The 14,715-nt window shown below is 32.2% G+C and overlaps 1 protein-coding gene across 1 annotated transcript in view; it reads left to right on the forward strand.

Moving 5' to 3' along the window:
- kto (mediator complex subunit kohtalo) overlaps window positions 1-14,715 on the forward strand; it is a 76,613-nt gene that overhangs the window by 53,157 nt on the left and 8,741 nt on the right. Inside the window, exon 9 of the mRNA XM_017620948.1 lies at window positions 12,569-12,806. Coding sequence (XP_017476437.1) covers window positions 12,569-12,806 — 238 coding nt within the window. The remainder of the gene's footprint in view (window positions 1-12,568; window positions 12,807-14,715) is intronic.

Here is a 14,715-nt window from a genome sequence, read left to right on the forward strand (position 1 = left end):
ACTTTAATTTCGGAATTCATCATTATGTTAGCTAATTCGTATGGTTTTATTCCATTTACCTCGAGAACACAATTTGTAAAATAAAGCCGTAAAGGGGCCCACTGCTCAACAATTCGCCCTATGACGCTTTCTAAAGAAAGCAACCTGGTTGATGCAATACCTAAAAGTTTATGTGGCTTTACACCACAATATTCCTGGAATTCTTTGAGTTCGTGAATTCATTTTGGGCTGTATGAAAAATATTTATAAACATTGCGACAAAAGGTTTCTATTTCTGCAGGCAAAGTTTTGCAAGCATAACTGGAGCATAAATGTAAACTGTGACATGTACATTTCTGACAGAATATGTTTGAATTTTTAAACTTTGTCTTCAACCCGTTAAAATCTCCTGCCATAGTACTAGCTCCATCAGTGGCCAGCCCAATTAAATTTTTCATAGGGATACGATTTGCAGAAAAAAAGTTTTTATAGATTCATAAATTGACTGAGCATCACTTTGAAACAACTCGATTAGTGCAAGAAAATTTGCTTGCCTGTAATATGCGTTGACTTGGTTTGCGCACATTTCAATTCTTTAGCAATTTTGGAATTTGGACAGCAAGTGTATAACAATGTTGGAAAAAAATTCATGAGAAGAAACGGTTTATACAAAACATTACTAACGTATATTCCGCACCGCGAATTTGTTTCCTTAGACAATCAATGCCTTGGCTTGAGGAAGCAAAATTATCAATTTTAACCTGCTTACTTTTTACATCAACGTTTTTCTTGTGGACAGCTTTTTCTTGGTGCAGTTTCAAGTGTGACGCGTTATTCATTAGAGTCTTTTCGCATGCTATACAAAATGCTTTGCCGTCTCGTTCTTAAAGCCAGGAAAAGTTAGTAATCCACTCTTTTCGAAACTTTCGTTTGTCATTTTGCGTGTGAGTGGAATATCACTCAAATCATATATTATAGAACTAGTTATACAAAAATTATTACTTATCCATGGTGCAAAAGCCACATCAACTTCGGTACTGCTAACTGGTAAACGGCAAAAACCACTGTGAAGCTGGAATTTCACAAAAATCAAATATTGTTACATATTCACTTCTTACCTGATAATGGCGCAAAGCTTCGGCGCGTATTTGCTTCTGTTGCCACAATCCTAATTCTCTCAGTTGAAGTTGTCAAACATAAAACACGAATGCGCATGTAAAAGAGAAACTGCGAAAATGCTTGGAAATGTATATAAGGTTACCATACTACGGTAATAGCATCCAATGCGGCCAGATTAACATTTTATCCTAATATATTTGATATTCGTTTATTAATTTTTGACATTAAATATGCAGTAATACTTTAAGTAAAGAAAAAATATACTAATTTGTAATTAAAAAAAAAAAAACAACCAAACCAGAAAAAAAACTACCAAACAACCAAATTCGAAAATATTAAAAAAAAAACCAAGTATGGTTGGAAGCAACCAACATTGGCATCCGTGCCTGCTACATCTCTGCCCATGCCTGCCGATCACTGTCGTGAGGGTAGAGCTAATGAGGTCCTCGTTTGCTTGCCGCTCTACTCTTGCGCTGCCCCCGTTCGCTTACTCGCTCGCTGGCTGCACAGCGCGTGCGCTCGTACTTAACAAGTACTCGTTTGCAAACAGCCTCGTCCATCGTTGCCAAAATATGAATTTGAAAAAGCACTAAAACCCAAAAAAAATCGAGTTTTTTTCCGAAAAACACTAAATTTTTATTGAAGGATTTAATGTACTTTGTATGTATAAAAATTTGTTGTAGGTATTCCAATTCAAATTATTAAAAATCAATGTTTCGTGCTCGTTATTAATTTTACTGTTAGGAGATTCTGGTGCGTTTTTGCTTTGTCGGAAAATTAAAACAAATTCAGCCCAAACTGAAGATCTAAAGATCAATTCCTGTGACTGTTCTGATACATATGTATGTAATTGCATCTGTCTGTCAAGTTCAGAGTTTTTGATTAACTGTTCAAAATCATATTCAATGAAACCGAAATAAAACAAATACAAATGATTCTATCTGTATGTCAGATGAAAATATAAAAATTTCTATGTATTTCGTATGTACGTGCATCTGCTATGTACAGAAACAATCTAATTTCTAATTGGCATTTCCATATGGTGCTGTCCATATATTACGTAAGGGAGTTTTCACCTGTTTTGAACCTCCCCTCCCATCATAAATTGTAATATTTAATTGATCCCGCTCCCCCGCCGCAGATCTTACGTAAGATTAAATATCCGCTAGACATATTTTTTCAATTAAACATTAGAAAATACTATATATATCCATGAAACAAATATAGGATTTATGCCTAGTCAGTCTTAAAAACTTCATTACCTAGTTATACGAGTCATTCTTTGTTGTCGGTATCTTTGGTCCACGGTTCAGCCAGCCAATCTGAAAGAGGAGTAGCCACAGGGATATCTCGTACTTCTTTTTCACTCAAAGGTATTTCATTTTCACAGTCCACTGAAATTTCTTCTTGATTCACCCACTCAACAATATCCTCTGTTTAATTTTCTGTGATGACACACACGAGCTCTCGCCCGCGTCGTGAAATTATCCTATTTGCTCTTCGAAGCTGAGGCTCAGAAAAGATCAAGTGAAGCTTTTTGTGAATGCTTAGGGGCTGTCCATATATTACGTAATACCATGTTCTGACCGACAACGAAAACACCTTGAAAACGAGTTTTGGGATTGTGGGCTGAAGGCTGTTCACACCGACTGTTGGTGTTTTCGTTGACATTTCTTACATCCTTTGTTTACAGTTTTGCTACACAAATACAAAACCAAAATACTTTTCCTTCAATTTCCTTTCATTAACAACCTTTTACTTCCATGCTTATTTTATTTTGACCCGCCAATATAAATCCGAAATGGCGTATTTAAGATGATAAAATATGACTTCCACTTCGATAAATAATCAAAAAAAACTAGTGCAGACACCGATTGGAATGAGTGGACCGTGAATTTTCAAGTGGTTTTCAGCGAAAACTGGTTTTAGTTTGACAGATTTACATGGACGAAAACACAAGTTTTAGATCGAAAACTAGTTTTAGCAACGAAAACATGTCTTCGATGTCGGTCAGAACATGGTATAAGGGAGTTTTCGCCTGTTTGTGTTCGAGCTGCATTTTTCGGTTATAATAGACAGCGAAGAGTAACGTTTTTTTAGAAAAATAGAAAATTTAAAGCGAAAGTTGTAGAAAATTGTAATATCCTCTGTATTTAATGTATATTTTTCATTTCAATGCAATTTAGTACTTTAATTGGGCTAATTTTCGTATTTTATAAAGAACAATTTTGAATAAGAACACAAGAAGAATAATATTACGTAATAATAAGAAAAAGTAAGAAAATTCTAGACCCGCCCTCCCCCACCAAGGTCTTACGTAATATATGGACAGCCCCTATGTAAAAAATGCAAGAATACTTTAAGCGTAGATGTACGCAGATACGGGCTAAATTTCAAAGTTTCAATGTAAGTTTCTTTCAATGAATTCATAGTCAATTTCCAATTCAAAAAAATTAATGCACATCCATTTCGGTAGTTTTGGTAAACTGCTGGTTGGTCCTCGATAATTTTATCCACTGTGAACGTCCTTCTCAGCTTACTTTTGTTAGTCTGATAAACAGTAATTTACTTAAAAAAAGGTAAAATAATTAATAACTTTTAATATTTTCTCTTAGTTTGTACTTGAATTCAGGTTTAGGTATGCTTAGCGTTCACAGAGGTTTTGTAGCAAAAAACAAAAAAGAAATCATTACTAAAACAATTTATCGATTTGCAGGAGACTCTCGAAGACTATTGTTTAAATAAACAAGTAATTTTTTAGCAAAAAACAAAACCGACTTCAATTTGCATGTAAAACTTTAAGATTACCGTTAATTTCTTCATAATCCAATAATCGGATCTAAGCCAAATTAGGATGGGACCACCTCTGAGGTACCACCTTTCCTTTAAAAAAGAATTATCGAAATCGGTTATGCAGTAACATATGTACATAAAAAAAATATTCCGACGAATAGATAACCTCCTCCTTTTTTGAAGTCGGTTAAAAATAATGAAAAAACAAAAGAAATGAAAAAAAATAAAGACGAGGTCGCATTTTAAAATTTGCATGCAATGACTCTTAAATAAGTTCATAATAAACTTTATGAATATAAATTCCTTTGTACAATTTTTACAATAACAAGTTATTTTTAAGCAAAAAACCCTACCGACTTCAAATCTCATATAATAGTTTAGAAGTACCGTTAATTTCTTCTTTGTCCAATGATCGGATCTAAACCAAATTAGTATGGGACCTCCCCTGAGGCACCATAAAAAGAATTATCGAAATCGGTTAATGTGGTCCGAAGTTATGCGGTAACATACATAAAAAAAAAATATTCCGGTGAATTGATAACCTCGTCTTTTTTTAAGTCGGTTAAAAAGAGAAAAATTAATGAGGTAACTATTATAAATTTTTAATAGGTATATTTTAACATTTCTTATAAAATTTACATTAGAAAAAACTCAAATGTAAAGCGCAAATTTCAAAAATCTGAGAATTACTTTGATTTCTGGTAATTTTTGGTTGAAGGTGTTTCCTCTACAAAATTCTTTCTAACAATATAAATTAGGGCTGTGCGATTAATTGATTACTCAAAATTTTAATTAGTCATAAAGTAAGTAACTCAATTATTCGATCAATTGGAAATTACGATTACTCAAAAGTTCAAACACTCGAGTAACCAAGATTTTGATTAACCAAAAAGAAAAATATATGAGTAATTTGCTTTATGATTAATCAACATTATGAGTAAAATGCGTAATCAACATTTCAAAGTACTGTTTACATATAAAGAAGTTGTAGTTCCTTGATACTTTGAAAACAACGTTTCTGTTTTCAATAAATAATTTTTTCATGTACAGAATGTAAAAAAGAAAATAAGCATTTTCCAAAGCAAACTCATTCAACCAGCAAAATTAATTTTTTTGAGTAATCATATATCAAGTAACTCGATTAATCATCGTTTTGAGTAATCAAAATCTTGATTAATCGAGTAATTGATTAACCGGAAAACTGATTAACCACCTTGGTCGAGTAATCGAATAATCGCACAGCCCTAGTATAAATGAATAACAAAGGCAGTTGACAATGCCTATAAGAAATCATTTCTTACTTGTGAACTACAGTAGAATCATTTATTTCAGTTATTTAGGCTGCGTTTCTCCCACTCATTTATATATATATTTTTATTTAAGTGAATAGCATAGGTCACTTAAATCAATATTAAAAACAAATTAAAATTGATTGGTGAAACCAAAAATTCAAAAATTAAAGCAATTTTCAATTAAATGAATCTGGGGAAACGCAGCCTTAATGTAAACTTAAAAAAATTTGCCTGCCAAACACAGCTTCACCTATTTGGAAAAATAATCATATATTAGAAATAATCTAATAATTGAAAATAATAAAATAATTAAAAACAATGATTTTTATATTTAACGAACGAAACGTTGTACTGTAAAGGGCTTGGAGTATTTGTGTAGAGAAAGGTCTAAAGTCATTTTTCGACAAGTCATCTCGGTCAACAGTTAATCTAGCTCAAAGTTGAAAGAATGGTGAATTCGACTTACCGACATACTTACATATTCAAAAAAATAACATAAATATTGAAGGGGGATTTAAATTTCGCAGGCCTGTGTTATTAAACATTTTTATTGTCGGAGATTGAAAGTGAGAATGTGTTTGTGAGTTTTAAATTTAAAAATCCCTGCAAACCATTTTTTCAGAGTATTCTGCATTGTAAAGAAATTTTAAAGAATTCGTTTAGATTTAATTCGATTTTTTGGCGAATTTTCTAAAATGAAATNAAATGAAATAAATTACGCACACTTCCATTCTTTTACGAAGTTTCGGAAGAAAATCTGTGAAGCAACGAAAATAATGGTGCTATGTGAAGAATATCTTTCAGAATTTTTCCAGAATTTTCTTTATTTTTCGTACAGAAATTTCTTTACGAGTTCGTGTCAACCACTTCATATAATTTTCTTTGAAAATTCGTAAAAAAATCCTTACAGAAATGAGATACTCCTAACGATTTCCTTAAGATTTCGGGAACTTTGGTTTGCAGGGATGATATTGTTTGCAAACTTCACAAATGCTAAAAGTTGCTCTCAGCGGTTCTACCTTACTATATTTTTATCATGATGCCACCCAGTACGGAAAGAAACTAGTTTAAATATTGATGTTCAACTAGTTTTTTACCCGCCACAACTAGTTTAAAATATGACTTTCTTCCTTGGAACGAGCTGTTGACTTTAACAGGGCGATGTTTTTAGGCATCAGTCAATTATCCGACTCTGCATTTGATTTCACTACTTTAAAACGCACGGCTTAAAGAGTTAAAGTCAGTCGCTTGATTACGCTTTCGTGCTGCACTTCACAGATACTTTTTCATAACTAAGAAAAATCGAAATTAAAAATTTAAAATTAAATGTTCCGCCTAATGAGTTTTGAACATGGGCATTCTTGGCCGCGACCAATTGTAGCAAACATCTTTACACGCTCAGCTACAGCCAGATTTGCAAATGTGCTTTCAAATATTCAGTTTGAATTGTGTGCAAGCAGAAAGTCGATTGTCCGACTCTGCATTTGATTTCAACGACATGCTTTAAAATGCATTTGGCTTAAAGCAAAGCAAAGTCATATGTTTCTTTTACAGATGACTTTTCATGCTGAAATAGTTAATTGCCCACAGTTGATGATTTTACAACTAATATTGAACTATTTGCAAAGATATGTATCAAAAGTGTAAGCATTTGGTTTATCTCAATGAGACTCCTAGGTGATTATACATCAATTTGAAGTTAGTTGCTGCATAAGTATAAATAAACTAATTTTTCTGAGGTAATTGGTTGAGCTACGCCGTACTGGGCATCAATAAGAATTCACTCTTTCTAATATGCCTCATGCAAATTCATGGGTGAGTGAGTTTATCGTGAAGAGAATGAACTTAACCACCCTATTATGAATTTCCATACGATAGACGATAAACGCTTGCAAGCGTATCGTGTGAAATCAGTTTTCGTATTATCGTTTTCATCGCCCTATAGATGTAGTATTGTGAATGGCAGTAGTTTTTGTTCACTTTTTATTGTGAACCAACACAAATCAGCTACGCTAAACGCTGGTTCTCGCTATGTCATATTTTGGCAACAAATTTCGGCAACATATTTTGACACAACTTGTATCTTCTTTTTTCATACATTTACCGATTATATTAAGGGCCAAAAAAGGACAGTTAGCTAATTTAGCAGCACATGTACAGTGTCGGTCATATCTATAGCACGCCATTTCAAAGTGATATTGTGTGCCACTTATGTTTATTTATTTATTTTTAAGAATTTTCAATTAAAATACAGTTCTTTCTCTAACTAAACTCATATAAACCCAAGTTTAAAAATTTGTAGAAAACTACAAAAAAGTGTAACAAATTTTCACCTAAATTTGAAACTTTTTTCCCGGAAGTCTTAGAATTTTTTTGAGTACACAGTTTTTTAGCCCCTGCAATTTTAGTCTGATAATGTGTAAATTTCAAGTGGCTACGAATTACCGTTAATTTTTTAGAATTTTTTTTGTCGCATTGGCTTCCATATAATGAATAAACTCAATTTATTTGTATATGGAAGAAAACCGCAACACCTTTGGCGAAAAAAAATCTAAAAAACCAACGGTAACTTTTAACCACTTGAAACTTGCACATTTGCAGACTAAAATTGAATGGGCTATAAAACTATGTATTCAGAAAAATTCAAACACTTCCGAGAAAAAAGTTTGAAATTTAGGTGAAAATTTGCTGCACTTTTTTGTAGTTTTCAACAAATTTTTAAACTTGGGATTATATGGGGTTTGTTAGAGAAAGAACTGTATTTTAATTGAAAATTCTTAAAAATAAATAAATAAACATAAGTGGCACACAATATCACTTTGAAATGGCGTGCTATAGATATGACCGATACTGTATGTACATGTACATGAAATAACGTTAGCGCCCTTTGAGTGTTTAAGAGCATATTTTGATGGTTATACGGACCATGGTCCAAACTACATGTAACTAATCGATAGTTGTACTGACAGTTTTTGGTTTAAATTAATTTGTGTTTGCTTAAATTTAATTTTCGTTTGGGTGAAATTCATTTTCGTTTGGATTAATTTAATTTGCGTTTGGGTTAAATCGATTTGCGTTTAGGTTAAATCGATTTGCGTTTGGTTTAAATAAATGTGCGAATTNTAATTTTCGTTTGGGTGAAATTCATTTTCGTTTGGATTAATTTAATTTGCGTTTGGGTTAAATCGATTTGCGTTTAGGTTAAATCGATTTGCGTTTGGTTTAAATAAATGTGCGAAAGCTGCAACATCACAAATGAATTTACCTAAGTATGCATTTTAGATTGCAATAAAACATGTTTGATATGAACCTTAAATAAAGGTATGTATGTACTTAAAGAAGTATGATTTTTATTAAGTAAAGAATCATTTTTATGAGAACTCTTCGAAAGAGCCTTCTGAAATACGTCCTACAAAAGCCCTACAATGGGTAGCGAAAGCAGAAGGCCTTCAATTTGTGTCACCCAATACAAAAAAAGGGAGAAAGGAATGAAGAGGGACATACCTCTTGACTCTCAAAAAGGCCTTTTGGTGGAAGGGCTTTTAGCTCCTGTTAGGTTTTTACCCTCCATTCCCGCCCCCGATTTAAAATCCTGGCATAAGCAACGGAGTGGGTCGTGCAATTCAAAATTAGTTTTACAAGCTTTCAGAAATAGGGGACAAAAGTGTCTTGATACCCGGGAGGGAACATTAAGGCATTAAGGCGGACTTGAAATTGAGCCTGTAAGTAATTTAACTATAAATATTGTACCAAGCATTTGCCTGCGGCTGGAATGTGTAGGAAGATTAATAAGTTTTAATCGGCTCGGTATGCAGTTTTCTAGCCCATACAATTTTAGTCGAATCAAGTGCAAGTTTAAACCAGCTAAAAAATCGCGCTGATTTTTGATAATTGTTTTTTGGAGACTACTTTTGAGGTTTTTTTTTATATAACAAGTGTAATTTACAAAAAATGGCGTTGATTTTCTCAAATTTTGTTGCTATAGGTCTTCGATATTTTGTTTCATTAGAAATTCATGCTTGTATGGAAAAAGTGCAAAAATCCGTCACCAAAAAAAATTCTCAGAAATTAGCGGTATTTTTAGCCGTTTGAAACTTACACTTCATTAGACTAAAATTGCATACCCAAAAATGTTTAACGAATCGGATTAATAAGTTTAAATTTTGATTAAAATTTGTGGAATTTTCCTATATTTTGGGTGCAGTTTGTAACTGTGATTTATGTGGTTACAGCTTGAACGGTATTTTTATAGGAAAATAACAAAACCTCGAAAACATTACGGATATTAAAAAAAAATTCATTCATTTGAGTGACGTACCTTGTTTTTCTCTCTGAGGTCAGGATTTTTTTTAAAGGACTTTTGAAATAAAAAAATGATTATTTAAATAAATTATTTAAAAAATTCAGTGCAATGTAGTATAAAGATAAGGGGATCAAATATAAGAAAAAAATCTGTAGAATTATAACAGAATAAATTTTTTGGTGCATAAGGACGAATGGGTATAGAAAATGTCGTTGAAAGATTTTGTTCTTAAAAATCCTTGAAACCTTGCAATATTTATTTTTGAAACAAATTATTGTTTGAGGACTAATATATGTGCAACGACCACATCATCGAATTTCGTCCTGCAAACTTTATTAACTTGAAAAGATAAAATTTATTAAAAGCGCATTTTCAATACCTATTCGTCCTTGTAAACCAAAAAAATTTATTGTTTTTAAATTCAACAGAATTTTCTCTTACATTTGGTGCCCATATTGTTATTCTTCATTGCACTGATTTTTTTAAATATTTTTTTAATTAATCATATCTGTAAAATTTCAAAGTCTTTCGAAAAAAATCCTGACGTCAGAGTGGAAAGCTAAAAACGCAGTTTTAATATATTTGGCCCATAGTTTCGTCAGTATATCGATTCTTTCGTGTGTTCTGAAACTTTTTTGTTTTTGTGGCACAGTGGTATTCATAGTTTTGAAATATATTTCATTAAAGCAAAAAATAAAAATAGTTGACATCACTTTCTTTCTTAAACACCTAGGATATCACTGACCATTATAAAGGACATATTTATATATTTGTTGATGTGATTTTTGAACTGAACGCTACAAAATTTGCCGGTATATATATTTAAAAATTTTTAGAATCAGTGGTTGAAATTTTATACTCAAAGGGTTAAGAAAGCTTTAGTTTAAAAGTGTGATACTAAATGCCTTTCACCATAAACGGCGCCAAGCCTCTAGCAGTACAATATTCATTGTCTTTCATGAAGTTCTTTAAATAAATCTGCAACTAAATACTGAAGTATATTTACGAATATCATGTTTTATTATATGCTTAACTTTAATTTTTTAATTTTAGTAAGTATTTTTTTACCGCATTCACTGGAATTTCGGGGGTTACTGCTAGTTTCAATAAATTGTCAGTTTAATTTCTTATAAAATTTACCTTTAAGTTCTTACATCTTAAGCATACATCGAAAATCTGTTTTAGAGAATCAATGTGAAATAATTGCAGAAACGATTAACCGATTTGCTGAGCAACCGAGACGTCTGCTTTTTAAATAATTTCTGTAAAACAAATCGGCAGTACATATCGTTCCCCGCATGCCAGAAACATGAATGTATACAAATTAAAATTTTGGGAAATCAAGTTTGAAGTGATTTTACGAGACTTAACTCTGCATCCAGGTAATTGGCATTGTGAAATATGTGCTTTCCATGTACGCATGGTATTCTGGCTTTTGGTATAACATAGGACATCCAAAGATTAATCAAGTCAGCCCAATAACTCAAAATTGGTAAATTTGCACATTCTTTATTTTTTTTATTATATTTATTAATTTTTTATACGCCTGCCCCACATATCTTCGTAGTAAGAAAATAGTAGTCGTATTTTGACACCTGAATGGAAGATTGACCTATCTAGGCAGCCAGTTCGAAAACGCCTTATATCAGAAAACTTTTCAAGAACACTACTTCAGAATTTGATTGAAAAACGCCCTATTTCAGAATTTTATTGAAAAACACCCTATCCCAGAACTTGGTTTTAGAAGGCGCTATTTCTGAATTCGGTTCAAAAACGCTCTATCTCAAATGAAAATGTATTGAAAATGTGCTCAGATAGGGCGTTTTGGACCGAAGCCTGAGATAGAGCATTCTTGAAAAGTTTTTGGAAATAGGGCGTTTTCGAACTGGCTGCCGAGATAGGTCGATATTCCACTCAGGTGTTGATTTCCTGTTAATATTCCTCTATTTGCATGGAAACAGGTAAAAAATGTAATTTTAGTACTCCACGCTACTTACTAAACTTAATTTATATTTGGCTATTAGTTAAGACTGTCTTTTCAAATGGAACCATCTAGTTTACACACATGCATTAATAACGATTAATCAATCAACTACAATAAAATTTTGAAATAAAGTTTTGAGGAATTAATCAATGAACTACAATAAAATTTTGAAATAAAGTTTTCGAGGAATTTTTTTTATATGTCAGCCAGAAATTCAAGGTTGCCTGCCAATTCTTATGGTCTTAAAGTACTGCCAGCCCATAGTGAAAATCCATTGTTGCAACTATTAGTCAACGTATTTCAGATGGGATATCCCTTTGACAGCACATTAGTAATATTATAAATAGATGAAAGCAGTGCGCGCTTCCACTCCGCGACGCCTGGGTTCAAGCCCTGGTCAAAGCAACATCGCAAAAAAAAATTTTGAAAAAAGGTTTTTTCTTAACAGCGGTCGCCGCTCGGCAGGCAATGGCAAACCAAACATATGTGTAAGCGCCATTGTATTATATTATTATATTAGATGAAATTTCTACTGCCAGTCCATGTTGAAAGTGCATTGCTGCTAGTATAAGTGATAGATAACACTTTGCAGTTAGTTTCCTAGTTTGAAAGCTTAAATACTTTGAGAGGATTTTAGGGTCATAAACTTTTCGTTGTTCTAACTTTATTGTCAAGACCGCTGTTCAGCAGCCAGACCTGCGGATCTTGATTTATACATATATTAACAAGCTAAGCTCACAAAAAACTTCAATCGATCTGAAGTATGATGGGTTTTTTGGTCATGAGCTCTTGGTCTATTACTCGTTTGTTATTTTTCCCTCAAAGATTTATTGTTTGTATATCTTCATCTTCATATTTTCAATTATATTTAATCGTTGTTTGGGCATTCTTCTGATTTTTCTTTCTTGATGTAGAATTTTTTTTAAACATGTGGGTTGCATAGTTTGACTCCGGTGTTGAGTTTAGCCGAAATCGGTTTGTCTCAAAGCCAAATTTGATAAGGGATGACAGAAATTCTTTCCAAAGCTTTGCAACACTCTTTGTCTACTTTTTATTGATATCTAAAATAACCTAATTTTTCTTGCATCTGATTTTAAGGTAAATAATCAACAATTTAGCTCGAATCCAGTGGTACCACAAAATTCTGGAGTACTGATGCAGCAACAATCTCAAGGAAGCTTGCAACATATTAGTAACATTCAAAATAATCAAACTGGCTTTATGGGAAACATGTCCCAGGGAGTATCACAATTAAGTGGTCAAAATCAGCAACATTGGATTGGTCAAAATCAATACCACTCGATTCAACAGCAACAACAATTTTATCCTCATCAAGGTAGGAATGTACATGTGTATTTTAGGCTGGGCCGATCTAAAAGCTTTTTGATAATATTTTAATCTTGACATTATGTTGACTTAACTCTAATCAAATAACAATTAGCTCCGAGTAGATAAGAACCAAATTAAGTCATATCTTTAGCCGGCGCAATTTATTGACGCGATATTAATAAAGGAATTACAAACATTAATGTATTATTTCTCCATGCACAATGGACTTGTTCCACAACCTCTTAAGGAAGTGTCACACGATTGGTACATTTGTAGAGATTTGTAAATTTTTTATATTGGGCTATTGGTACAAAATAAAAAAAAAATCGGGAAGTCAATTTTTTGTTAGTTACACGATTGATACAATACAGCGAACTTCTATTGAAAAATTTTAACAAATTATTTTTCGTNAATCAGCAACATTGGATTGGTCAAAATCAATACCACTCGATTCAACAGCAGCAACAATTTTATCCTCATCAAGGTAGGAATGTACATGTGTATTTTAGGCTGGGCCGATCTAAAAGCTTTTTGATAATATTTTAATTAAAAAAAATCGGGAAGTAAATTTTTTGTTAGTTACACGATTGATACAATACAGCGAACTTCTATTGAAAAATTTTAACAAATTATTTTTCGCGATTCGGATAAAGAAAATTATTTGGGTATTAAAACAATTGCGACACGATTTGCACCAATTTTTGAGAAAATACCCAATCGTGTGACAGTGCCTTTAAAAGAAAACCTCTTAAAACTGCGAGCGCAAACTAAAAAACTTTCATGATTCTCTTTTCTTGGGCCAATGTTGTAAATTTATTTGTGTATTTGTATTTGGAGCTTTTCGGCCGGTGTGTTGAAAATAAAAACAAAGTTTATTTTTTTCTCCTACGCGTTTCGACGCATTTTCGCGTCATCTTCAGGGAGTCTGTTTATTAATTTGCAAAAACGGAAACATTATTAGTAACAAGCAAAATTATTTAGAACAATACAAACATAGTTAGATTTGAACATATTTGACTTACGTTAACATAAAAATTAGTTTAACTATTCAAAATTTCAAAAAACGACATAAATACATTTTCCGGACACCGCATTTAACATTTACAGGTCTATTCTGCGCTGGTAATAAAAAGTTTGTAACCGGTAAATAAAGTTCCTGTCAATTTTTAAACCCTTTTCGCATTCTGTGTATTCTTGTAACCGGTAAATTTTTTTACCATCTCATAAGCTGGTAACAAAGTATTGCCCCGTGAAATATGCAATGCCAGAATATTGTAATATTAGAACCCATATGTTCCTTTGCACATACTTCATTCATACACAAACATATAAACATACATACTTCATTCATACATAACACAAACATATATATAAACATACATACTTCACTCCTACATAACACAAACATATAAACATACATACTTATTTATATATTTACAACAATAATTAATCTACGTACTAATAAGAGAAATTAGAGTAAGAAGAAGAAGACTATTTTTAAGAGATAAAATGAAATGTAAGCTTTACTTAAAAGAGGTTTATTGCAAATAAAGAAATATTAAGACGTGGAGTTATTTTACAGACACCAAAGTGAGCGTTTGTGTTTTAATAACGTTAATGGCGACGAGGAAAAAAAATATTAAAGAAATATTTAAAAGGAATTAAATATTTGGTATTTCTAAAAGTGAACTGCTAAATAAGCTTAGCTATATTTTAAGCTGAAGAAAATAAGAACAATGTGAAAACTGTGAAATTAAATCAAAAACTACATTTAAATATGTGCCCTAGCCTACGGGACTCTTGCAAAGCCATTGTGAAATTTACCACACGTGAAGTTATTAAAACAAAGTTTTTTGACTATTCGTAGAAAGCAAGGAAGTACAATAGCAAAATAAGGGCAAATGAAAGTGGCCCCA

Source organism: Rhagoletis zephyria, unplaced genomic scaffold (assembly GCF_001687245.7).
Source record: "Rhagoletis zephyria isolate East Lansing unplaced genomic scaffold, Rhagoletis_zephyria_1.1 Rzeph_scaffold_02304, whole genome shotgun sequence".
Lineage (NCBI taxonomy): Eukaryota > Metazoa > Arthropoda > Insecta > Diptera > Tephritidae > Rhagoletis > Rhagoletis zephyria.